Here is a 24768-nt window from a genome sequence, read left to right on the forward strand (position 1 = left end):
TAGAGGAAGACTCAGCTGGAAGAGATATGCTTCAGATTTGCTTTTTTGTTAAAAATTAAACAGAGACATTTTGGCTTCTTTCTTTTTCAAGTGAAAAATTTATCCCTTATAGTACTGGTTTTTATTACTCTAAATTGTCATAAAGTACACAATCAAAAATTAACTGTGGAATTACTGTTTTGGAAGGGAACTTAACAATTCAGATCTAGGTTATAATTCACCAAGATACTAATTTCACATGCATTATTTTCAAAATTAAAAAAACAAAAATTTTTAAAGAAGCTTAAAATTAAATATTCCATACCTATATGAATTTGAGTTAGAATGTTCCTGGAGATGGAAATCTGAAGCTAAAACATCATCGTCATCATCATCACTTTCCAGACTCTCCTCTGAATCATATTCAGCTCTACTTTGGGAAGCAGGTAGAAATGGCTAAAAGAAAAAAGTTATAGAATTTATTATCCAACTATATGACTTAATACATGCAATTAAATAGCCTAATATCAGCAATTTATTCCATTTTTGAGTACTTCATTAAAAGAAAATAAAGTAGCAAGTATTTGGCTGCTTCTTTTTTGACAGTCTGTGCCTTCAATACCACTTTAGTTGGTTCGCTTATTTAGTCATCGTATCAACAAAAAATTTATTCAGCATCCACTATGTATCAAAAGTATACTCAATGTAAGAAAATTTAAGACGTATACGCAGTCACTGCTCTCACATAACATATTTTAGTGGGGAAAAATAGGCAAATACTAGAAAACTAAATATAAATTGAATTTAGCTGTGTTATAAAGAAAAAAACAGACAGCACTGGGAATAAGAATATTAATAAGAGTTGAGATAAGCTAACCATAAAACGCCTCTTTGAAAAGTGTAATTTAAGTGAGACTTAAAAGGACAAGAAGGAATAAGCCATATAACGAGAGGGAAGAAAAGCATTTTAGGCAGTAGTAATAGTACGCAAAAAGGCTTTAATAAAGGAAAAAAGTTTGGCATGGGAAAAAAGAATTTGGCTGAAGGCTACTAAAGCAAAAGGACAGTGTTGGCAAAAAAAATAGAAGAAAACAGCACGTGACAGACAAGGTAGGGTTTTTGGACAACACAGTAAAGAGTGTAATGGAATGCCACCAGTGAGTGTTAAGTAGAGTACAGGTATTGATATTTATGCTTTTAGGAGTATCACTATGACCACGGCCTTTTTAGAGAAAAGTCAAATGCGAAGAGTAGAAATGGGAGACATCAGAAATTAAGGCAAGAGCGGGCAGTCTGGATACAGGCGTCAGTCATGGAGATGGAGTTAAATAACACATTCAGAGTATACCTGAGGGAATGCATTGACAGATTTACTGATCAACTTGGAGAGCAAGGGAAAGAGAAGGAAAAGACAATTTCTGGGTTTCTGCTTGAGCAACTACATGGATGAAGATGCCAATTACTAAAATGGGAAGACTCTAGTTGTGACAGGGGAATTACTGAAGAAAATAAAAAACCCAAATCTTAAAGACCAAGATTCACAGGTCAGGTAGAAAAGGAAGGATAAAGAACATTTCAAAGGAATAAAGAACAAAGTTAGGAAGTAAACTAGAAGAGACTGGTATCAAGAGAACGAGATAAAAGTAATTCAAAATGGAGGAAATGGTCACATGGTTGAATGCTGCTAAGAGGTCAAGTAAGACGATGATAAAGAAGTTTCCATTATATTTGATAACAGAATGGGTGCCACTTGAATTTTAGTAATAGCAGTTTCAGGGGGCAGTTGTGTCAGAAGTCATACAAAGACTACAAGTGAAGGGGACCTATGGTAATAAGAGATAATATGTATACACTTTTCAAAAGTTGAATGAGAATGAGAAGCAGAAAAATGGGATAACAGCTGGAAAAAACTGGGGCGTCAAAGCAGTATTTGGGATGTGAGACAGCAGAGGACTATTCTGTTCTGATGGGAAAAGACAATAGAGAAGACAGAAGGCTAGAAAAGAAAAGCAAGGACAGGATTCAGACTAGCACTAGAGCCTTTGATAGGAAAGATGCTTCCTCAATAGTAAATAAGAGGAGAGAATAAGATGAGAGATTCATGACAGAGTGATGAAAGAATTTTGTCTGATTCTTTTTTTAAAATGACTTATGAGGTCATCAGTTGAATGAGGATGAAAGAAGAGATGTGGGAAATTTGAGAAGAAAACAAAATCTTGGATTCAAGGAAGCTCAATAAAGAAACACAGCAAGAGGAGTAGAAATTCTGGAAGACCTGAGAGAATAGCTTGGTGGTCCTTTGCCCCAAAAGCAGTAATGTGCTGCACTATGCTCAGTTGCTCAGTCATGTCTGACTCTTTGTGACCCCATGAACTGTACCCCTTTTCCAGGGAATCTTCCCAACCCATGATCGATCCCAGGTCTCCAGCACTGCAGATGGATTCTTAACCATCTGAGCCACCAGGGAAACTCAACAAAGTTGTCAGAACAATCATATAAAGATACTGGAAACTGATCAAACACACAGAGAAGTATTTATTCAAGAAAAACTTCTGAGGGACTTCCGTGGTGTTCCAGTGGTTAAGATTCTGCACTTCCACTACCAGGGGTTCAGGTTCGATCCCTGGCTCAGGGAACTAGGATCCCACATGTTGTGTGACCAGGAGAAACAACAACAACAAAAACTACTCAATCTCTGGTAAAAGTGAGCATCTAGCATTTTGGCCAGGGGCTATTTCTAGCCCGACCCCTGCCCTCTGTGACTCATTTGTTCTATCAGTCTGTGAAGACAAAGAACTCGGCTGCCTGGCCAGAGAGGGCTGTCTTTAATAAGAATTCCATGCCCATAAAACCAGAGACAACCACAATGTGGAAGGATACATGTACCCCAATGTTCACTGCAGCACCATTTACAATAGCCAGGACATGGAAACAATCTAAGTAGTGTCTATCCATAGATGAATGAATAAAAACATGTGGTGTGCATGTGTGTGTATATATAGCATGGAGTTCTCAGTCATAAAAAAGAATGAAATAATGCTGAAGATGGACCTAGAGATTATCATAAGAAGTGAAGTCAAAAAGAGAAGGACAGAAAGACAGATACCATATGATATTACTCATAGGTGAAATATAAAATATGACATATATGAACTTATCCATGAAACACAAACAGACTCACAGATATAGAAAATAGACTTGTGGGTGCCAAGATGGAGGTGGGGTGGGGAATGGGACTTTAGGATTAGTGGATGTAAACTATTATATAGAGAATGGGTAAACAATAAGGTCCTACTATATAGCACAGGGAACTATTGATATATTTAATATTCTGTGATAAACCATAATGAAAAACATGAAAAAGAATGTAATGTAACTGGATAACCTTGCTATAAAACAGAAATTAACACAACATTGTGAATCAACTATACTTCAATAAATTAAAAAAAAAAAATCCCATGCCCAGCAGCATGGTCAAAAACAAGAGTCTTCAGCAGCAAACAATTAGGGAAGGCCAACATCTCAGACAGGAAAGGATCTGCCTGTAATGAAGGAGACCTGGGTTCAATCCCTGGGTGGGGAAGATCCCCTGGAGAAGAGAATGGCAACCCACTCCAGTTGCATCTGTTATTCTTGTCTGGAGAATTCCATGGATAGAGGAGCCTGCTGGGTTATAGTCCATGGGGTCACAAAGAGTTGGATGGGACTGAGTGGACTAATACTTTCACATCTCAACTAGCCTGTGTTACACACTGGAACAAAGGCAGACCAGCCAGAAATTTAATCAAATCCAGGAACAAGACAACTAAAGAAGGCCTTGATAATCAGGAACCATATACCCAGCAAAAGGAACTATGCTTCAAAAATGAAGATGAAATATACTCCAATATAAATAAAGCATATAATAAACATTTGCTGAATGAATCAATGACTGCAAAAGGCAATGTGAAACAAGGTGATATAAATGCCCTTCTTTACCCTGAAGCATATTGGATATGAGAAAAACAAAATCTACTGCCTAATAGGCCTCAGGGATTGGTGTCATTAGGAAATAGTGAGGAGTCAATTAATACAAGGTAGTAAGGAAAGAATCCAGAAGTTAAGAATGTGAGGAATTTGGCTGTCCACAGAAGAGGATATATACAAGAAGTTCTTGCTAGGCATGGTAGGACAAGAATGTAAAACTACAGATGTAAGTTGAAACCATGCAAAGCAAATCTTAAGAATCAATGAAAAAACTACAAGTGTTCTGTGACTATTAACAAATTCATCAAAACACTAAAAACTCTTACAGTCAACTATAAATGTATAGGAAAAAGAAAATAGTGAAAATAGTATTTATTTAGTATACTGGTTTTTCCAGTGGTCATGTATGGATGTGAGAGTTGGACTGTGAAGAAAGCTGAGCACTGAAGAATTCATGTTTTTGAACTGTGGTGTTGGAGAAGACTCTTCAGAGTCCCTTGGACTGCAAGGAGATCCAACTAGTCCATCCTAAAGGAGATCAGTCCTGGGTGTTCATTGGAAGGACTGATGCTGAAGCTGAAACTCCAACACTTTGGCCACCTCATGCGAAGAGTTGACTCATTGGAAAAGACCTTGATGCTGGGAGGGATTGGGGGCAGGAAGAGAAGGGGACGACAGAGGATGAGATGGCTGGATGGCATCACTGACTCGAAGGACATGAGTTTGGGTGAACTCTGGGAGTTGGTGATGGACAGGGAGGCCTGGCGTGCTGTGGTTCATGGGGTTGCAAAGAGTTGGACACGACTGAGCAACTGAACTGAACTGCAAAATTAGAATCAGTGAGAATTTATAAAGTGTTTTATTTCTTTGCAAAAAATTTATCAAGAAAGCTTTGAATAGTGCTGGCCTTCTAATTTTATAAAACCCAGAATATAAAGCAAGTATCTTTTCTAATTGTTAGCAAATTGTCAATTCCTTTCTAACTTTGTATCAATATCCAACTTTTTATTGCACTTTCAATGTTGTGAAATATTACCCAGAGTTCTTTTAATGTGAAGGTTTTTTGTTTTTGTTTCTTTCCCCAATTTCAGTACTCTAGGTCATCTCCATCCTTTTGTCAAACTTTCCTCATTTATGTTGATAAGCTGGTCCTCACTAATTTCTCTTGGGTGCATATCTAAAGTCTCTCAAATGACAGAATGTTAAATCCCAGAGTTAGCTATTTTTCTAAAACTTTTTTTATATTTGATTTGAATTTTATTTCCAGTACTCACTTTTCATTTCCAGTTGCACTTGACTTTGTCAGCTAATTTCCTGTTCTGATTAGCCAGTTTTGTAAAACGTCACTTGCATTTATTATGGGAGGTAGGGAGGCAAGACAACTAACTACATGTTTTTCTGTGTATGAAATGAATACTGAATTAAAGGTACAAAATGACCAATCACTAACAGACTTTGAAAGAATTGTTGTGATTGGCACTGATCAAGAGTTGCATGAATTGTTTATACAGTGATTTTTGGACTAAGAGCTAGCAGGAAAGTCTGTACTTTTATGTAATTACTAACATTAAATAAATTGTGGTAACTTTAAACTTGAACAATATTGTTGAGGGATTGATGTTATTTAACTAAAAACTGAAATCTGAGTACATCAGGATAATGCAGGACTACAGCATAGAAAAGGAATTAGAGTTTGGATGGCACTTTGACTTCTGGCAGTCTTGATTCCTTAATCACTACCAAGTACATTACCATTTGGAGAAAGCAAAGGTAAAACCACTCCAGTATTCTTACCTGGAGAGTCCCATGAACAGAGGAACCTAGTTGGCTACAGTCTATGGGGTTGCAAAAGAGTCAGACAAGACTGAGCGACTAACATACACACACACATTACCATTAATGTGGTAGCCAATTTATCTTTTCATCTTCCTATGAATGTTGCGTTGTTTAAAATGCAAAAATCTTAATTTATACAAGAATTGCCTTAAAAAATAGTTGAAATATGCCCAAAATATTTTAGGATATATTCTGTGATAATTTACCCTGATAAAATGAACATTTTCTAAACTTGTGTGGCAAAATATTTGGAAACACCAACAATTACACTTAAACATTTTCATTTCTGTTTAACTATACAAATCATCATTTGGATAACATTTGTATTACCTTGGCAATGAAATAGTCCCAGATACTGAGCTCAGGTGGAATGAACTTCTCTTTAACTAACAGTGTCTCCTGGCTTACTGGTGGTGAGGAAGAGGTCACTGAGGCAGATTCTCTGCAAGACATTTTTGATGGCCTAAAACATTTGTTCTGTTTCTCTCCTTCTTCCACTAGTGAAGAAACTAATAAGAACAAAAAAAGTATTACTAAAATAAGCACAATTTTCATTGTACTGATTTCATCTATTTTTACATGAGACTTAAGGTTAACTACAAATAAGTACATACACAAAACTGAGATTGCTATGATAGTAAGGGAAGTGGAGGAAGTGAGACAAAAATCATCTTGTATAGCCATCTTTGTTTTTATCTCATCTAGTCCCTTACTCTCTGAATGTTCATTTATTGTATATGTAAATTGTATATAGAAGAGGATGTAATATCTTCCTATAAATGAGTCCATAATTTAGCTAAGACCATGACAGAAAAGTATCTACATTTTTTTTTTTTTTTAAGAATTTCATGGGTGGGGGCAGGGAAAACAGTATCATGAGATGTCAATATTAATTAAAGACAATGATTCTAAGATTCTTCAGCAATCACTTGGCCTCTTATCCCCTAAAAAACTACTACTAATTTTTCACTGAAAATATTAAAAAGTTCAAACACCACAACTACTTACTAAACTGATTCAGACTTTCAGAAATGGTTAGAGATAGAATTTTCTTGTCAATGGAATACAAAGAAGAGGAAGAAAATGCAGTTTTTATTGTTTTAACTTCTAAACACTTTAGAGTCAATATTCCCTTATTATTTTACCTTAGAATATTAAGGGCATAAGCAAAGAAAAACAAGTTATACAAATCTTTAATCAAGACTAAGTCACAAGATGCAAATCACCAGTAGAAAATTAAGGATATCCTGGACATAGGCATGGTCTAATAGATAGGTAAACAACTCCATATTAAGGCAAACCAATATTCTTCTTCAATGATTCCAGCAAGAAGTTACTCACCTTCCAAGGAATACAAGTATTTGTGCTGTAATACAATTTTGCTTTATTACTTGAAGCTACTCAGCTTGCATAAATAGCATGCTCATGCATTATATCAAGTTACAGCCAAGCTGACTCTAATAGAATAATTTAGTTATTTCAGAAAAAAATAAAATAAAATGCATAAAATTAGTATACTAAGAGACTGCTAAAAACTGGTGATTATTACATAATCTTTCAAATGACTTTAAAAAGAACCATATCAATATGTAATTTTTTTTCTCTGATCTTATAAACAATTGATAATCAACAATCATGTTTCTAATATATCTGTGGCATACATTTATATACATTCTAAAACTTAAACAATGGTTTTAATCAAATTCTCACTGAGTAAAAAATTTAGAATTTAAAGGTATTTTTAATCTGTCAAAAATTAATGCTGTGTTCCAAGATAAATGTCATTTCACTCCAATATTACCATTCTGCTTATTTTATTTTTAGATTATAAGAAGGCATATGATGTGAACACAGATGTTGAGGGAAAAATAAAACCTATGAGGCTAAATTCATAGTTTTACCAAGTTTGCTATGTCATAAAAATAAGTAGAGTTTTTAAAGCAAAGTTTTGTTTTGTTTTCAGTTTTTTAAAAGGGAGAAAAACATTTCAAAGTATAGTGTGTGAACCCAGGCACATGACATGAAAATGAAATTAACCACACTATGGCGAAATGTTTAAAATTACAGATTCAATTTCAGAAGGAAAAAACTTATCAAACACTTCTGATGAACAAGGAGAACAGTGGGGAAATGGCAAACAGGTTCACAGTACTGAATGATATATTACAGGAAATGCTACAAGTAAGAAGACTTAGTGGCATCTCCTAGGAAACTAGAAATGACTTGAAGCTTGTCATTAGAGTAGATGCACCCACTTTTCCCTCAAACTGCAGCAAGACCTAAGACAATTTTATGGCTTAAATCATGTTGGATTCAAGTAGTTTTGAAGCTCAGGGGCACTACAATAGAGACTATATATAATGCTGCTGGGTGCTTCACCATTTGTTTTTGAAAAAAGCTAGTAATAAAATATCAAGCAATGTGCATGCCACTCTGTGGATGCAAACTGACTGTACTGTTCCATTATTAAGGTAGTAAATGGCTACTTTAATAGTAATAAAAGAAAAATCAGCATTAGGGAGAAATGAAAAGGAATTTGGATATAGACAGAACTTGTGAATTATAAGGGGCATGAAGAAGCTAGAAAGTGGGTTAACAAAAACGGTTATGCATGGGAATTAATAACAATTCTTTCATCTGCAAGTATTATGAAACACAACAAAAATTCTTAAAATATTTTGCTTTGCTTTATAAATGCAATAAAAAGCAAAAGTATGGATTTCTAACTGTTAACAGAAAAAAAAAGTAATTTTTCAAAAACTGCTACTGCTCAACTATCTACTTTAAAAGTTTACCATAATAACAAAATAACTCCATGAACATACACCCAGACCAGTTTTAATTAATTAGAAAAAAGCAAATCCCACATTAACATATGTGGAAATCACAAAGTAAATTAAGTTTGATTAAAAATACTGATTTATGTACAATAACATTTTTGTTAAGAATTCTGACCTGTCAAGCTAGTCTAGTAAAAATCATCTACCATTTTCTCATATTACAAAGCTTAAGTCATATTTAAATTTTATGTCATTAACAGTACATTAACTATATAATAGACTAGTAGAGAGAAAAATAATTTAGTTCATAAGACCATTTTTATAAAGTATACTAGAATCAGAATTTATACCAGAACAAGGAAAATAGTGACTTTTAAAAACTTCACAGTACTAAGTGTATGAAAAAACTTTTTAAAAGATTTTCAAGGGTTATAAGGAAAGTATTTCATCTTCAATATACAATACATTGATATTGAATAGCTGAACAGGTTGTCAGGAAAATGAAATGTTTTAGACTTATCCGTTTTCATTTTGCTATACTTAAACACTAAAAAATAAATATATATATTATTTTTCACTGAATTCAGATCAACTTTTCTAATACATCTTTTTATTCCCTTGGTCAACAATGTATACTGAATATTATCTAATGCAATTACACTCCTGGGACATCATGATTACATTTAATAGTAACTCAAACACACAAGGCTACTTACTTACAACCAAAAATTTATCAAGCTGCTGTGCTGCTTTAGTTGGTGTGCTTTCAGAACAACATAACAATGCCTTCACACACTGAGATTTCAGAACTTTGCCTTACACTGAAAGTCACCGCCGCTTGTCCCTTTGCCAATTTTCTGTTCTCAGATTTTCTCTCTCCAACTCTCAGTTTATCTGCCTCACAGGACTGCTACTTCTAATTACTATTACTGCCTTTGCTATTTACTATCTTCACTTCTTCCCTTTTTTCTGTTTTTCTATTTTTTTCTACCAGCTCCTTTACAAACTAAATCAGCTTTAGAAACAGGATGCCTTGGCTTCATCATTAAATGAGTGTACTCTTTTTCTTGTGGTTAGCAAACTGATTAATCATATCATGCCATGTTTTCTGTAAATGCTCTTTCAGTTACATCCATGACGGATTGTATTCAGAATAGTTTCTGGGTTCTTATCGACAGATAAGCATCACAAAATTTATATGTGGCTATACCCAGCCTCACCACTGAGTAAACCATATGTTTTAAGCATCCTGTATTATTTGGACACCATGTCCCAATCCAAGAGGTTAAATATATAGATGCAGATAATTTTTTTCCCTTTGATTATTTAGGATTTGATAAGTGGTGAGATAAGAGTTTTTTACATGGTATTTGCAACTAAAAACAGCTAAATCTGAGTGGTTAAACAAAGAACAACCTGGACTTCGAGTAAAGCTGTTTATGTATCTGTGCTCAGAAATGTTCTAGAATTGTTAAAATTGAGACTTGCTGACTGGTTAGTAAGAATGTATTTTTAATTTTTCATAAGTGTGTGGACATTCTATTTCAAGAATTTATCCCCTTTATAACATTTTACATTAACACGATCACAGTTTTCACTTTCAGTAAGCCTATAAACTGTACTCCCTCTTAGACTTTGAAAGTTCTTTAAATGAATTCAAATATCTGAAGTCAAGTATATATTCCAATGGGAATTTCATGTTAGTCTTTTCTATTTTCATCCATATAAAAATTAAGCACTGGAAATTACTCCTTAAAAAATTCAAAGGAGATGTTATAGAAATTAAAATATCATTTAAAATTTGAAAGCCAAAATTATCACATATGGGCTAATAAATCACAAAAATAAAACAAAGGCAGAAAACATCATGAAGTTTTTTTTCAGGTCAAAAAGCTTGTTTCAATCTTTAAATAAATTATATAGTTTTAACACCAGAAAGTTTAGAAAAGATAATAGAACTGTTTAAAATATTTACTTTACATGGTATTATGAACACTTAGAAATCCAAAATCTCTAATGGCCAGAATCATGATATGCAAACATAAAGCAGCCTTATTTGAAATGTTTTTCCAGTCACTTCAAGCCATAGTCTGATTTACCACGATTAGCACTGACATTTCTTTATTTCTACCCATTTAAAAATACATTAAAGTCTAAGGAATAGAAAACATTAAAATGAAGAACTAAAGCAAAATAAAACAAGCAGGGATGGTTTTCTAAAATGCTAATCATTATTTTAAATCAAAAATATGACTTGATTAATGGAAAATTTTCAATTTTCTAAGTGCCAAACAAAATAAAATCGGCCCACTGTATCCCGACCCTTCCAAAACAACACAAAGCAAGCTGAACTGTAAAAGCCTATTTCTAAAGCTAATATCTTGCCTGCAAGACTGGGAGGGCTATGAGAACTGATGGTTGAAAGAGCTTTGGAAAAGCCCACACACTCCATGGAGAATACCACTACCTGGTGTGGGCTAGGCATAGCAAAGTACCTTCCTGCCAAAAAAAGAAGAGAGAATCTGTATTTGGGATAGAACAAAAACCAGTGTTACAGTATTTTTCAAAACAAATTAAAATTTCAATAGTAAACGATTTTAAATTACATTAGATAGTTCTAATCACTGGTGTACCAGTATCTTAAAGTTTAATAATTACACCAGAAACTTCATACTGTATGTTTTCCATAAAACTATTTATTCATGCTCTAAGAAAATGGTTTGTAACATAACTTCCTATGAATAAATTAAAATGTAATTACATTTAACAAAGTTATCATTCAGATGAATAAAGTGGTAGCCTTCAAAAATAAAATAAAACAGATTAAAAACTAACCAGGTAAAGCTTTTGAGTGTGCCTGTTCTTTGCTGGGAAAACGCGCACCTCCACCAAATACAGCAGACCACATTTTTTCATTTAGAGGGTGGGCTACAATCCGAAATAGTTCATTACTAGAATGTGTTGCCAAGCCATGGATGAACAGACTAAGATACACTGCTGTGAGAATCTCGCAAAGCAAGATCGTAAGTCCTGACTGGGCTTCCTCCCCAGAAGAATTCAAAAGTTGAACTAGAGAAGTTATTCCTAGGAGAAAGAACAAATATAGCTACCATTAGCTACCACTAACAATAAATTTAATAAATAAAAAAATAACTACAATTCCTAATTTTTGAAAAAATGTTATAGCATCAGGATAAAAATATTTTCTTCCACAGTTTCATAGACCACTAGAGGTTACTGCAGTTAATGCCCAAGTGTTGAGCTATCTGTTCAATTTACACAGACACTGGAAATAACAATGTTTTTCTATTACAACAAAAGCAAAAGTATAAAACGCGATATGACAAAACATTTGAGTTATTTTAGTATTATGATAAAGGAAAAACTAATGTTATATAACTGGATAATTTATAGTAAATGATGAATAATGAATTGGAATCAATTCTAACAATACTTAACAATGATTATCACACAACAAAACCAAACCAAACCTATTTTTTCCTCATCTGATTAAGTTCAATAAAGCTAAGAAAAAACTTGGGTGTATATATATATATATACACATATATATATATAACTTTTTATACCTGGCCATTGAGCTGGTGATGTATTGGGAGTTATGGCTTCATCTAAGCTTCCTGTTTTTAAGGAATGTCGATGGGGAAGCAGTACTGTCTGATACACCATTCCAGTAAACTGATTTGTTTGAAATGAACTGAGAGAAAAAAAATTTAAATAATAACTATCTATAGTGACCTCCAATTGCAATAAAACAATAATAACAAAGAATGACCTAAAATGAATTTCACATTTAATATTTCTATGTTTGAGATCTAACATTTAGAGTAACTTAAATACAAGCTTGTGTGTATTAGTTATACTGCTTTACATACATCTAAGTACTATATTGTATACTCTAGTACTATAATAAAACAAAGTGTCCTTTAAATTTTCTAAATTAAAACAGATATGATAGCTTTTAAATATATTTACTGAAAGTCATAAAATACATACAAATGAGAAAACTATTATTGACCACAAATAGGAAGCTTATATATCACAAAGGTATATAATTTATATATCAATAACAAAGTTGAAAACAAAGTCAGTTTAGGTTCAGTTTGACATTTAACGGCTAGTCTACCCTATGTCAGGGTAGGCTGTGTCAGGTACATGCACCAGATAGCACACGTTTAATGAGAAACATGGAAGAATGAATTAGTGTCTGGAAAATGAAGACAGGATTTCTTCTGAAATGAAGCAAAAATAAAAGAAATAAATAGATCATTTAAGAGGAAACCTAAAAGAAAAAAGGGATCCACAAGTTCCAATATCTGTCTCATAAAAGGAAAGAGAAGAGAGAAGATAAAATACTTAAAGAAATAGAATTAGAGAATTGCAAAGAAAGATATAACCCCATAGTGTCAAACAATATGTTTCAAAAGCCCAGAAAAACTACAGTGAAACCTTAGGACATAAAGAAGAAAATCATAAACATCAAGGACAGTGTAAAATTTTTCTTAGTTCCAAGCCAGTCACTCCCTCCTCTGTGTTCCCTGAACTTTTTACTATCTATCATGTCTATCATGATCAGTGATAGAGTACATATCATTTAAGTATGATGTCATACTACGTATCATTTGTAAGTTTATATGTTTGTCTCTAACTAGCATGACCTTAAGGAAGATCTTATTCCAGTGATATCACAATGTCTAGCATTAGGCAGTGATCAATAAAAGGCAGTTAAATAATTGTAAAGAGTTTAACGTGAGATGCATTTGCCATAAAGACAAATGCTAAAACTTCAAAGATGAGAAAAAATGACTCAACATTTCTCCATATGCTTTTTGCACTAGCTAAAGTAGACTGCTGTATACATATTCCTAAAGCAAGAGCACACAAATTCTCAAACCTCAGCAGTTACTACAAACATTCTTAAATTTCACAAGAAGATATTTACCTGTAATTATGACCACCACAAAGGCACTGATAGATACAAGCAGAAAGTGAGGCTGCTAACGTATGCATTACATATACCTGGGGGGAACAAAAACACAAAATTAATTAATAACTTTTAAAAACCGAACCTTTTTCAAGGCCTAATATAATTAGCATTTTTAAAAAAGATGAAAAAACTATTTTGCCCTAATAAACTATTTCCTTTTTTTCCTTAATACTCATTTCTGTCTGGAGATGTCTCACTACAAATACACACACAGACACAAATAAAACCTGAGGCCTCTGGCAGAAATTATAAAATACACAATGGCTACCTAATTTCTATTTTAAGGGCAAATGAGAACAGATGTTAGCTATTCAGCAGAGCAATGAGCCATGTGTTAAAAGCAAGCCCTCTAAGACTCAACCTGTTCCCTCCTCAACCAAAACATAAAGCCCTGCCTGATAATGACAGTTCACTTATGAATTATTCAAGTTACTACAGAAAACAATTTGAAGAGAGTGAAACTTTTGAGAAAGGGAAAGGTATGAAAGATAGCAACTGAAGGAAAATGCTTGTATTAAGGAAGACAGAGCTCTAAACATGGCATGACAAGAGAACTAACAGAAGTAGATCTGAGGATGAAGGAGAAGCTTAATCTAGGTAAGAAAGTAGACTATTCAGAAAACCAGGTTCCTGATCTAATTATCAAGTATGATACTCTCTTGTGCAGATTAAAATCTAATTGCTATTTTTCCTTCAATTATCAATAGACATGTGACATGAATTAAAGTCAAGGATAGCATCATATAAACAAAGACAGCAAAGACCACATATGGGAGACTGCAAAAATAATATTTCTAGCTTCTCTAACGAAAAGGCAGAGTCTGTCTCTCCACTTAATGAGTTTGGGCTTACTTGTGACTTGGTTTGTGCAAGAGGACACAGAAAAAGTGACATGTTATTTCTGAACCTAGTTCTCTAAAAGCCTTGCAAATTTTACTCTGGCTCTTTAAACCCCTGAAACCACTATATGAAATAACCCAGGTGAAATGGTTAACTTTACGTGTCCACCTGACTGGGCCAAGGGGTGCGTAGACATTAGGTCAAATGTTATTCTAGGTTTGTCTGTTAGGGTGATTTTGGATGAGATTAACATTTGAATTGGTAGTCTGTGAGTGGGCCTTACCCAATCAATTGAAGTACCTGAATAGAACAAAAAGGCTGAGTATGAGGAAACTTCTGCTTGGCTGCACTGAGCTGGGACACTGATGGTCTTCTACTTTCAGACAAGAACTGAAACAATGGCTCTTCTTGCATCTCAGGCTTGCTGGTATTTGGACTGAAACTAACACTGTCAGTTACCCTGGCTCTCAGGCCTTTGGACTCAGACTGGAACTACATGATCTGTTCTCCTGGGTCTCCAGCATGCCGACAGAAGATCTTGAGACTTCTCAGCCTCCATAATGAAGTGAGTCAATTGCTTAAAATAAGCCTCTTTCTATAAATACACACTCACACTCCCTTTCAATTCTATTTCTTTAGAGAACACAGTCTAATACTCTAAGCATGCCTACTGGTAGCTGAGACACATCTCAGAGTCTCTGGTCATCCTAACGTCTCCTGACAGTCTTGCAGATGGCCCACCAACCACCAGAAAGTAAATAAGGCCATCTTAGGTCATCCAGTGGAGAAGGCAATGGCACCCCACTCCAGTACTCTTGCCTGGAAAATCCCATGGATGGAGGAGCCTGGTGGGCTGCAGTCCATAGGGTCGCAAAGAGTCAGACACAACTGAGTGATTTCCCTTTCACTTTTCACTTTCACGCATTGGAGAAGGAAATGGCAACCCACTCCAGTGTTCTTGCCTGGAGAATCCCAGGGACGGGGGAGCCTGGTGAGCTGCTGTCTATGGGGTCATGCAGAGTCGGACACGACTGAAGTGACTTAGCAGCATCAGCTCATCCAGAATCTAATCAACATGTTTGCTGACCAAAGACAAATGAGGTATCCAGCTATCAATCCAGCTAGCCCAAACTAGAAGAACTGATGAACCAATCCATAGAATCATGAGCAAAATAAATCAGAGCTATTTTTAGCTATTAATACTAATGTTTCAGGGTGGTTTTTAAGCAGCAGAAGCTGATACATCAGGGATATGTTTATTATTAAAGTTAAATATGGAATGACATTTGCTTAAAATTAGCATAATCTGAGGAAAATTAAATTCCTAATTCTATAATATGCAATGTGGGCATTTATTCTACTGGGCAGTACAAGAAATAAAGTGGCAAAATTAATTTACAAGGGTTAGGTTATCCAGGAGGGTAAAACTGTAAGAGAGGCTACCATTAAACAAGAAGAAAATGGAAACAGAATATCACAGCTTGTGAGGTAGGGGAGAATCAGATGACAGACTGTGAGAAAAAAAAAAGATACTTACATACTAGTTCTTTAACACAATATTGTTTCTGTCTCTAAAAAACAATCAGCGTTTGTTGTTTTTTTTTTTTGGCTAAGTGTACACTAGAGAATTACTCATAAAAGCATACATACATACTATGATTCTTACCTAAATGAAATGGTTAAATAAGATAAAATTAAAGTAAAAAAATGAAGTACCCTTTGGGTAAATGATACAGGTAAAATGAGCCTGACCTACAGTCAAGTTTTCTTTGATCAAAATCAATACAAACTTGGCTACATAACAATCACTAAGCACAGGATGATGTTTAAATCATTTATAAAAAGCCTTAACACTTACCTCTTAGCTTTATGACAGTATATAGTTTAATTAAATGTTTGAAACCAAACATACTTACTTTATTGCTCTGGATATCAGGATGGGGTGGTGAATCAAAGTTAATTATGGCATGTAGAATATCATGTGTTAGATTACTAAGGTGCAACAATGGATTGGCAACAACTGTTTTGGCACTGGCTGTACGAGCAAAGAGGAGAGGTACTGAGGTCTGTTCTGAAAGAGGACTAGGAAATATTGGTTCTGCTGTTTCCTTAAAAACAAAGGGAAAAAAGGTTAATCAACTATTTATAGTTATAATCCATTACTTAAGTAAGTCAGGGGTCTCTTTGAAAAGCTTCAGAACGATTAAAAATTAAAAGCAAAACAAACTTTTTCAGAGTTAGAAGAGACCTGAGGTGGTCAACCTTCCACTGATTATAATGAATAATGATGGGATAATATTCTCTTATTATCACCTCACAAAGCCTTCATATAAGACTGTTTAATATGAACTAAGCAGACCTTAGGGTCTGACAAGAAACTGTCCTTAAGCTACAATACATTCACAGCTCTAGAAATTCACAATATGAAGTGCAACAAAAAGTAGCCTTCCTTAAAGTAACCATAATTAGGACAATCAACAATTTGAATATTTAAAAACTAAAAAAAGCAATCTCAAAAACTGTTTTTCATAAAAGTACTATTTGGACTGGTTATCATGTAAGTTACATACCTGCTGAGATTCTTGTAAAAGCAAAATCAATTCCATTCTCACAGATGCAAGACCCCCACCATGGGATCCATGAAGTATGCAGTAACTAAGAAACATCCTCAAGAGAGACTGGTATTTCAAAAGCCACTGTCTTTTTTCCTGAAAATTTTCTCTCAGTTGTTTCACTTTTGTTTGATGAAGCAAATCTTCAGCATCCTCATTTAGTTCAACTGCATCTTCATTTTCACCAAATGCAGACTGTACTTCCTCAGGATGTGAACAATAGTCACAAGTTCTCTGAAGGGCTATCACCTCTTTTTCAAGCCAGTGGTATAGCTGATATCGCAGTTTTCCACCATCTATTTCATAGCCAGTAGATAAAGTACGAAGTTCTACTGTGAGAATCTTTAAACAGGCTCTAAATTTTAACTGAACTGCAATTACATCTTCTGATGGATTTAAAATGTCATTTTCATCTAATGCGCTGAGAGATTCTGTGTAATTAGAACTTGTTTCATCCATTTTTTCCCCAATTTTACCCTCTAAAGGTTTTAGTTCTTTCATTGAAAGTGGGACATCCTCATTTTCTTCATCGTTATCACTGTCCCATTTTAATTCTAAAGAATCATCCTGAAATGCAATACTTGGTTGGCTCCAGTCAAAAGAAAGAGTGGAGTTTGATTGCTTCTCTGAGGAACCCTCTGAAGAAGATCCAAAACCATTCATTAGTGATTTTGACCAATCAATTGCTGAAGACTTATCTTCCCTTGCATCCAATTTTAATGGAGAAGAAGGAGAACAGTCTTTACTAGTATCCAAAAAACTAGATATTCTACAAAAAGGTTTTGTTTTCTTGATGACTTTTGGCATCTTTGATAACACCTCCAAAGCCAGCATAGGGCAGCCAGCTTTTAAATGAGCACTGGCAGTAGTAAAAAATAATCTTCTTTCACTTAAATTAATTGTTCCTGCTAGTCCACTTTTTCCTGTTAAACTCATGTGTGTGGAAAATGCATCAGATGATCCAAAATGACGTCTCAGCAAAAGAGGATGTGTTCTTAGGTAATTGTAGAAATTAAAAACTGCAGGATTGCAGGCTGACATCATGACTTGATCTGAAAGTAAATTCATTTCATGAGCCAAGAAAAATTCTTCAAGAGTTTTTGAAGAAGTTTTGTGTGGCTCCTTTTCTCTATCATGACACCAGTATCCACCTGGTCTTATGAGAAAAATTTAGAAGACCACACTAATACATAGCATTGAATAGACAAGAACACATTTGTAATGAAAGTATTCTAACACAGTAGGAAAACAAAGGTTTGCTGATTTCACATCTCTTCAAGTAATAATCTGAGATATTTTAAAACATAGTTCTTTTTCCCCTCCTTTCCTGGATACAACTTCTCAGTCAGTCTGCTTTGCTAGATCTTCCTCACCTTCTCTGCTTTGAAATGCTGAGTGTCCAAGAGTTCAGCATTTGACTTCTTCTCTATCTACATTCCCTGGTTGAACACCTACAGCCCCATGGCTTTAAATACTACCTCTATGTGATAACCTGTACATCTCTAGTTCTAGTCCCAACTCCAACCTGTGAATCTAGAACACTGTATCCGAAGGCCTACATTGTATTTCCACTTACATGTACATAATCTTGCCTCAAGGCCGTTTTATTTACTGTGCCCTTGGCCTAAAAATCACTCTTTACTCATATATCTGCATTGGCTGATTACTCACTCATTTCAATTAGATTTGATGTCAAAGGTCACCTTATCTGAGAAGCCTTTTCTATCTAAAGCAACACTCCCTAAGATCTGCTCTAGCCTTCCCACTATCATTTACCCACTGCTCAAACTAAAAACCCAGGAGTTAAACTTGACTCTCATTCCCTTCAAATTCCATATCCAATTCAGTCCTATCTAGTCAACATTAAAATTACAGTCCAAATCCAACCACTTTTCTTTCACTGTATATCACTATTTTCTTCAAAACATTTATATTCAATGAATTTGAATTTTATAATTCAATGAATTATATGAATTTATATTCATAGATGTTGATAACATCTATGTTCAATACACTGATTTAATAAAAACAGAAAATCCAAAGCCCTTGGTTTTCAAAGGATTTAACTTTCTGGGAGGGCAGGAGGCGGATAATAAACTGTATACATAACTCTGTGTCCCCAACTAAACCATAAAGTCTTGGATGATTTATGTCTTCAATTTGCTTTTGCATTATCCTTAGTATCCAACAGTGTGTTCTGAACCTGGTAAACTCTTAATAATTAAGATCTTAGAAGTGTTGCTTACCATCATCCTTTGTGACAGGCTGCTTTATTAATGTTTCCAGAGCACTACTATAATCTTCTAAAATCCAATATGCCATACTTCGAAGGAAAGGATCATAATGCATATTTATATTCAACATATTGAGTTCACTGACAGGAGAATCAATTCCCAAAATTTTTTTACGTAAAATAGATTTATATGTTGCAGATGTATCAAATTCAGACTCATAGAGTCTTGCTATTACAAGAGCCAACTGAATGTCATTCAGTTTCTCAAGACATACCTTCAAAAAGAAGAAATATTGTTTATAAATAAGGGTATCTTTTGTTTTAAAAGACTCAAACTGACAATATCTGAAATTAGTGAACAAGGATAATAAGTAAAACATGGTGCTTACTTCAGCAAATCCACTTGACAACACTTATGTTAATTTAACTGGTAGTAAAAGTGGTGGTGGTGGTCGTTTAGGTAGTACCTTTAAGTATACACTTGCAAAAAGACTTAGTCTAACGGAAAAATACTGAATAATTCTAATAACATCAATTTAAATGACATATTTTGTTTTAACCTTGAGTTTTCACTCTTTCCCATCCACCTCAGCAGACTGATGTTTCCAAATCAAAAAGCTGTTTTGAATCATTTGTATGAAACTCTGAGCAAAAGGGCAATTTGAGACAGAAATGTTATATTTTAAATATTTATAACTTCTTACAAGGTTTACTAAGAAATAATCAGTTAACAATTTGCTAAGGTTCATCAACTAACACAGAGCCAAATATAGGTCCAAATATATTTAAAGTGATGAGACTTCCCCACTAGCTCAGCAGTAAAGAATCCACCTGCAATGCAGGAGACTCAGGCTTGATTCCTGGGTGGGGAAGATCTCCTGGAGAAGGGCATGGCAACCCACTCCAGTATTCTTACCTGGAGAATCCAATGGACAGAGGAGCCTGGTGGGCTACAGTCCACACATTCACACATGACTTAAGCAACTCAGTACACAAATACATGTTTAAAATGATAGGACAAATTTTTTCTTTTTTAACCTGTTTATAAATATTCTTAGGAGGCCGATCAACTCCCTATCTCAACCAACACAACCTGGTTAATTTTAATTCCATATAAATATCATTCAAGCTAAATGACAAAATTTTAAAGTCACTATTAAGTATTACCAGTTACTTTATGCATTAAGCCTTGTGTTAGTTCCATTATACTTAAGTTGAAATTAAAAAAAAATTTAAACCATAAAGAGCTTAAAAGGATGACAATGATATTTTTTTAAAAAAATCACTCATACCTCAATTGCATCTCTGAGGCAACCAGCTAAAAGAAAAAATGCTGCTGAATGTTCAAATCGTTGTTTTCCTAACAAAGAAAAAGCATTCTTTAAAGCTGCTTTACGCCATCTCTCATCCTCAAAATTGTGTCCAAAAAACTGTGTCATCTTGGAGTCTTTTTGGGATCTATAAAGAAAAATAAAATATGAAAATTTGGAATATAAAGTTTCTACATCAGAACCAACTTTATGAAGTTAGCCACTTAGAAGTTAAAACTCAAAAGAGACAATTAGCAGTTCATAAATTAGTACACATCTGTTTCTTTTCTGAGCAAAAAGAACATTTATGGTAAACATTTACTTTTTAACATAAATTTCAAAGATTACTGAAAAAAAATTCTTTCAAATTACAAAGAAAAACTGCATTAGCAGCAGTTTGAGAAATCATTTTTAAATCTATACAAAATATATAATTTATATTAAATTCTGTGTTACTTTACCATTTAATCAATTGCCTGTAGGTACCCCCAACTGCCCACCTGAGGATGACTTTGATGATAAAAATCATCACCAAGGAATTTGTCCTGAAGTAAAACTTCTAAGAGACTAAAATCTAGTCTCTGAAAGAACTGACTGATACCATGATTTTCACCAAAGGTTACGGTTCATATGGATACACCTAGACTGAATCCCAAATGAAGAGTGAACTATTTATGGCCATTACATTCACCAAGCCTAGCTGAGGACAAGTGAATGAGAAAAATTCTAAATGACTCTAGCTCAAGAATGGGTTCAGGGCCCTTAGGAAAAGAGTGGTTTGGAAGGTTAAGTCTGGTCCAAGAGCTCCTGACAGGGCAGAGGGTAGATGCATTTTCAAAACTCCACCAATTCATCTTCTTCCCCGTTCTAGATAGAAGTTTCCGGTTTAGTTCTTTGTCCTACCAGAGCATCATAAGACGTTATTAAAATAAGCAAAAAGATGTTTTTCTGGACTGATAAACCTAAAAAAAACTGAATGTGACCTCATCAACATTCTTTTGCTCTAGCAGACACCTGGGCTTATTTCGCATGAAGTCTGCTAAATACAAAAATAACTAACAATCTACATGAACCACACTAACAAGCACAATAAATCTACTTCATACTCTTTATGGAAAGTTTTTCATTTTTTCACCTACCTATATAATCCCCAAATCACAGCTTTCTTTTTCATTGCTAAGTAAAAAATGGCAGCATCTAAAGGATCATTCTTTTTATAAAAGGCTGCTTTGGCTACCTGTAATTAGAAAGTATTGGTGAAAAAAAAAAAAAAAAGAAAGTATTGGTCAAAATTTCACAGAAACAGTTTTTAAGTAAACAAATACTTTTCTTTATATATAAACTGTCATACATTCTCTACTTAAATGTTCAATAAATTAAAAAAATATGTGAATGAACACATGCATATGTATATGTAAATTTATTTATTTTATAATTACAAAAGTAATCAAGGTCACAAAGAGGTAGAAACAGGACTAAGCTTTCCATGACAAGTTCTTGAGTACTGCTTTATTTTCCTAATTGTGCATATATACTATTTGTAAAAGACAGATATATACTACTAAATAAATATATCAACTAGCAATTTAAGAATTAGAATATAAATTTTTAAAAATTACATTAACATGCTATCCTGAAATATAAAGACTACTTAAGAGGATTTTACTGTTTAAAGAGTAACGGGAGAGTAAATATGGAGTATCATTTCAATAAACATGCAATACATATTATTTCATTTTTACACCAAAATAAAACACTCACCTTTTCTATGCACTTGCGAAGGATGCGGGTATTCCGGACCCACCAACCCACACCCATAGCTCTAAGTTCAGACCACGTGGGATCGTCTTTTTGCATCGCTGGCAACATGTTCAGTAGTTCTTCTTCCGCTACTGAATGAAATGCCCAGGCAAAATGACTAGTAGAGAGTCCTGAAGAAATATCAGAAATAATGTTTATAAGAAATATGACTATATAATTATGATCGAAACAAATGCTCATATTTGCAACAGAAAATGCCTAAAAGTTTATATGTAAGACTTACAGAGTTATAATTACTAAATGTTTGAGGTTGGAGGGACTATGTGTTGGGTTTTTATCTTGCTCCTCCAAATAACTTGATCCCATCAATATTTTCTACAATGAGTACATATTGTCTATAATTAAAATATATTTTAAAAAAAAAGATTAAAAATGCTTATGGACAAATGCCACTGTGCTGAGTCTTTCTGTTCTCTAGTGTGTTTGATCTCCTTTGGTCAATATGTGTCGTGTGGATTTAATTCCATAGAATTAAAAAAGCATTGAGACAATACAGATGGTGAACAGAACTTAAGACTGCAAAAACTCTGGAGTCTAAAACGCATAAATTAAATTTCAGCTCCATCCTAACTAACTATATAACTATGGGTAAGTTACTTAGTCTCTTAGATTCCTCAATTTCCTTATTTACAAGATGTGAATAACTGTGGCACCTACCTCATTACATTCTTATGAGGATTAAAAGAAATAATATAGTTGAAGCATTTGGGATAGCACCTAGCACATAATAACTTTTATTACCCCATATAACCATATTAATAAGATACTTTTGTATTTATAAAGTATCATTTACATCAGCAAGTCTCTCGATCTATTGGCTCACACATGTGGTGTTAATCATTCAGTTTCTATTTTGTCTCTTCAAATTACATTTTGTTTAGCATTACTGAATGAAGTAAATGATTATAAGATTTGGCTTTTACTTATACAAACATATGAATTCAAATTTTTAATGTAATATACAATGACAAGGAATCTGAATTGCCCACAATACCCAAGTCTTTGGAAATAAAGAAACTGTAAACAAAAAACAAATAAACATCTATACTGTGAATAGACTGTTGTTCTAAATTATTTTTAGATTCCCTAATATCTCTCAACCAAGTTCAATAATTTTTCACAAATAAATAAATATCTGACTTAGAATTTTAGCTTCTCTTTTCTAAGACTAAATGCAAAATGAAAGGGAGGAGGAAGAAGAGAGAGGCAAGAGACAGAGACCAATGAGCAAAGGTTAAGCTGTAGAGTTCCAACAACACTGCTTAAACTTTTAGATCCTATAATCCGAAAAGCTGGCTCTATTTCTTAAACTTGGGGGTACTGAGTCAATAAATACCTTGTTTTAAGTTACCTTAAATTTAAGTAAAGTATTTCTGTTACTTTGGAGTCCTGACTAATAATATAAAAGTATTTAAAATGTTATTAAACTAATATCTGAAATACATATTAATGTTAATAGCAGTTTGGGGAGTGGAAAGATTTTTATTTTCTATGTTCTGTATTCTTTCTTTGTAAAACAATTAAAATTGAGTATATTTCTCTATTGAATTATACTCAAATTTGGGGGGGAAATGAATTTAGATGGATGTCAATCAAAAAGGAGAATAAAGAAAATTTAAAGAAATTAAAGAGAATGAAACAATACTAATTGGTCTATAATGTATACTGCATTTGAAAACATATGATGTAATATTCAATTGTCCAAAATTTATTTCTTCAGTAACTCTATGAAAAAAATTTCAGTATTTTAAAGCAAAGAAGATGAGGTGAAAGCCAATGTTTTTAACACAAATTAAGGAAATTCAGAATGTGTCAAACTTGTCATGATCATATCCAGGCAAAGAAAATGTAAATGTTCTTAAACCTCTCTTCCACTTGGCTGACTTCCTTTTACTAGATTACTACCAAATCACCTTGGCGAAGGAGTTGAGCTCGATAAGCTGGAAGAGAAGTTGTAAGAAAAGTATGAAGTCGAACAGCCAGAAGAAATTTTAAGCCACATTCATCAAGAGTTTCTCCACCTATAAAACAGAAAAAAAAAAGTATTTTTACCTATAAAAACCCATTTCAAGAGCAAAACACAAGTAAGTGATAATAATTCCGGCAAGCAGGGCATGTCACAGCACCAAACTCAGGGTAAAACATTGTGAAACTGACAAAAGCTATCAATCTAAATATTATCTTTCTTTTTTTCTGTATCATTATACATTACAGGAAAATCTGTATAGTTAAATAATTTAAAAACTAATAAAGAGAACAAACTGACTCAGGATCTCTGATTTTTTTTTAATAATATAATCTCCTCTGACATGAATATTTAAATTAAAATCTGAAGGAATTTTAAAAAAGTTTAACCTTGTGGTACATGGTACAATATTTTCCATAA

General features: G+C 33.8%; 1 protein-coding gene across 6 annotated transcripts in view; it reads right to left on the reverse strand.

Annotated features, from left to right (window-relative positions):
• The window catches only part of DMXL1 (Dmx like 1), a 133100-nt gene that overhangs the window by 47760 nt on the left and 60572 nt on the right, over positions 1-24768 (reverse strand). For 4 of the 6 annotated variants that reach the window (XM_070374103.1, XM_070374101.1, XM_070374102.1 and 1 more), the window contains exons 19-31: positions 24296-24403; positions 22323-22492; positions 21701-21798; positions 20544-20709; positions 19265-19526; positions 16977-18070; positions 16323-16514; positions 13522-13598; positions 12149-12276; positions 11397-11645; positions 10947-11060; positions 6112-6290; positions 305-435 (exon numbers count right to left, since the gene is read on the reverse strand). In XM_070374103.1, the coding sequence (XP_070230204.1) occupies positions 305-435; positions 6112-6290; positions 10947-11060; positions 11397-11645; positions 12149-12276; positions 13522-13598; positions 16323-16514; positions 16977-18070; positions 19265-19526; positions 20544-20709; positions 21701-21798; positions 22323-22492; positions 24296-24403 (2968 nt within the window). The remainder of the gene's footprint in view (positions 1-304; positions 436-6111; positions 6291-10946; positions 11061-11396; positions 11646-12148; positions 12277-13521; positions 13599-16322; positions 16515-16976; positions 18071-19264; positions 19527-20543; positions 20710-21700; positions 21799-22322; positions 22493-24295; positions 24404-24768) is intronic. The other 2 variants (XM_014476728.2, XM_070374105.1) reach the window with 1 other exon arrangement.

Source organism: Bos mutus, chromosome 7, assembly GCF_027580195.1.
Source record: "Bos mutus isolate GX-2022 chromosome 7, NWIPB_WYAK_1.1, whole genome shotgun sequence".
NCBI lineage: Eukaryota > Metazoa > Chordata > Mammalia > Artiodactyla > Bovidae > Bos > Bos mutus.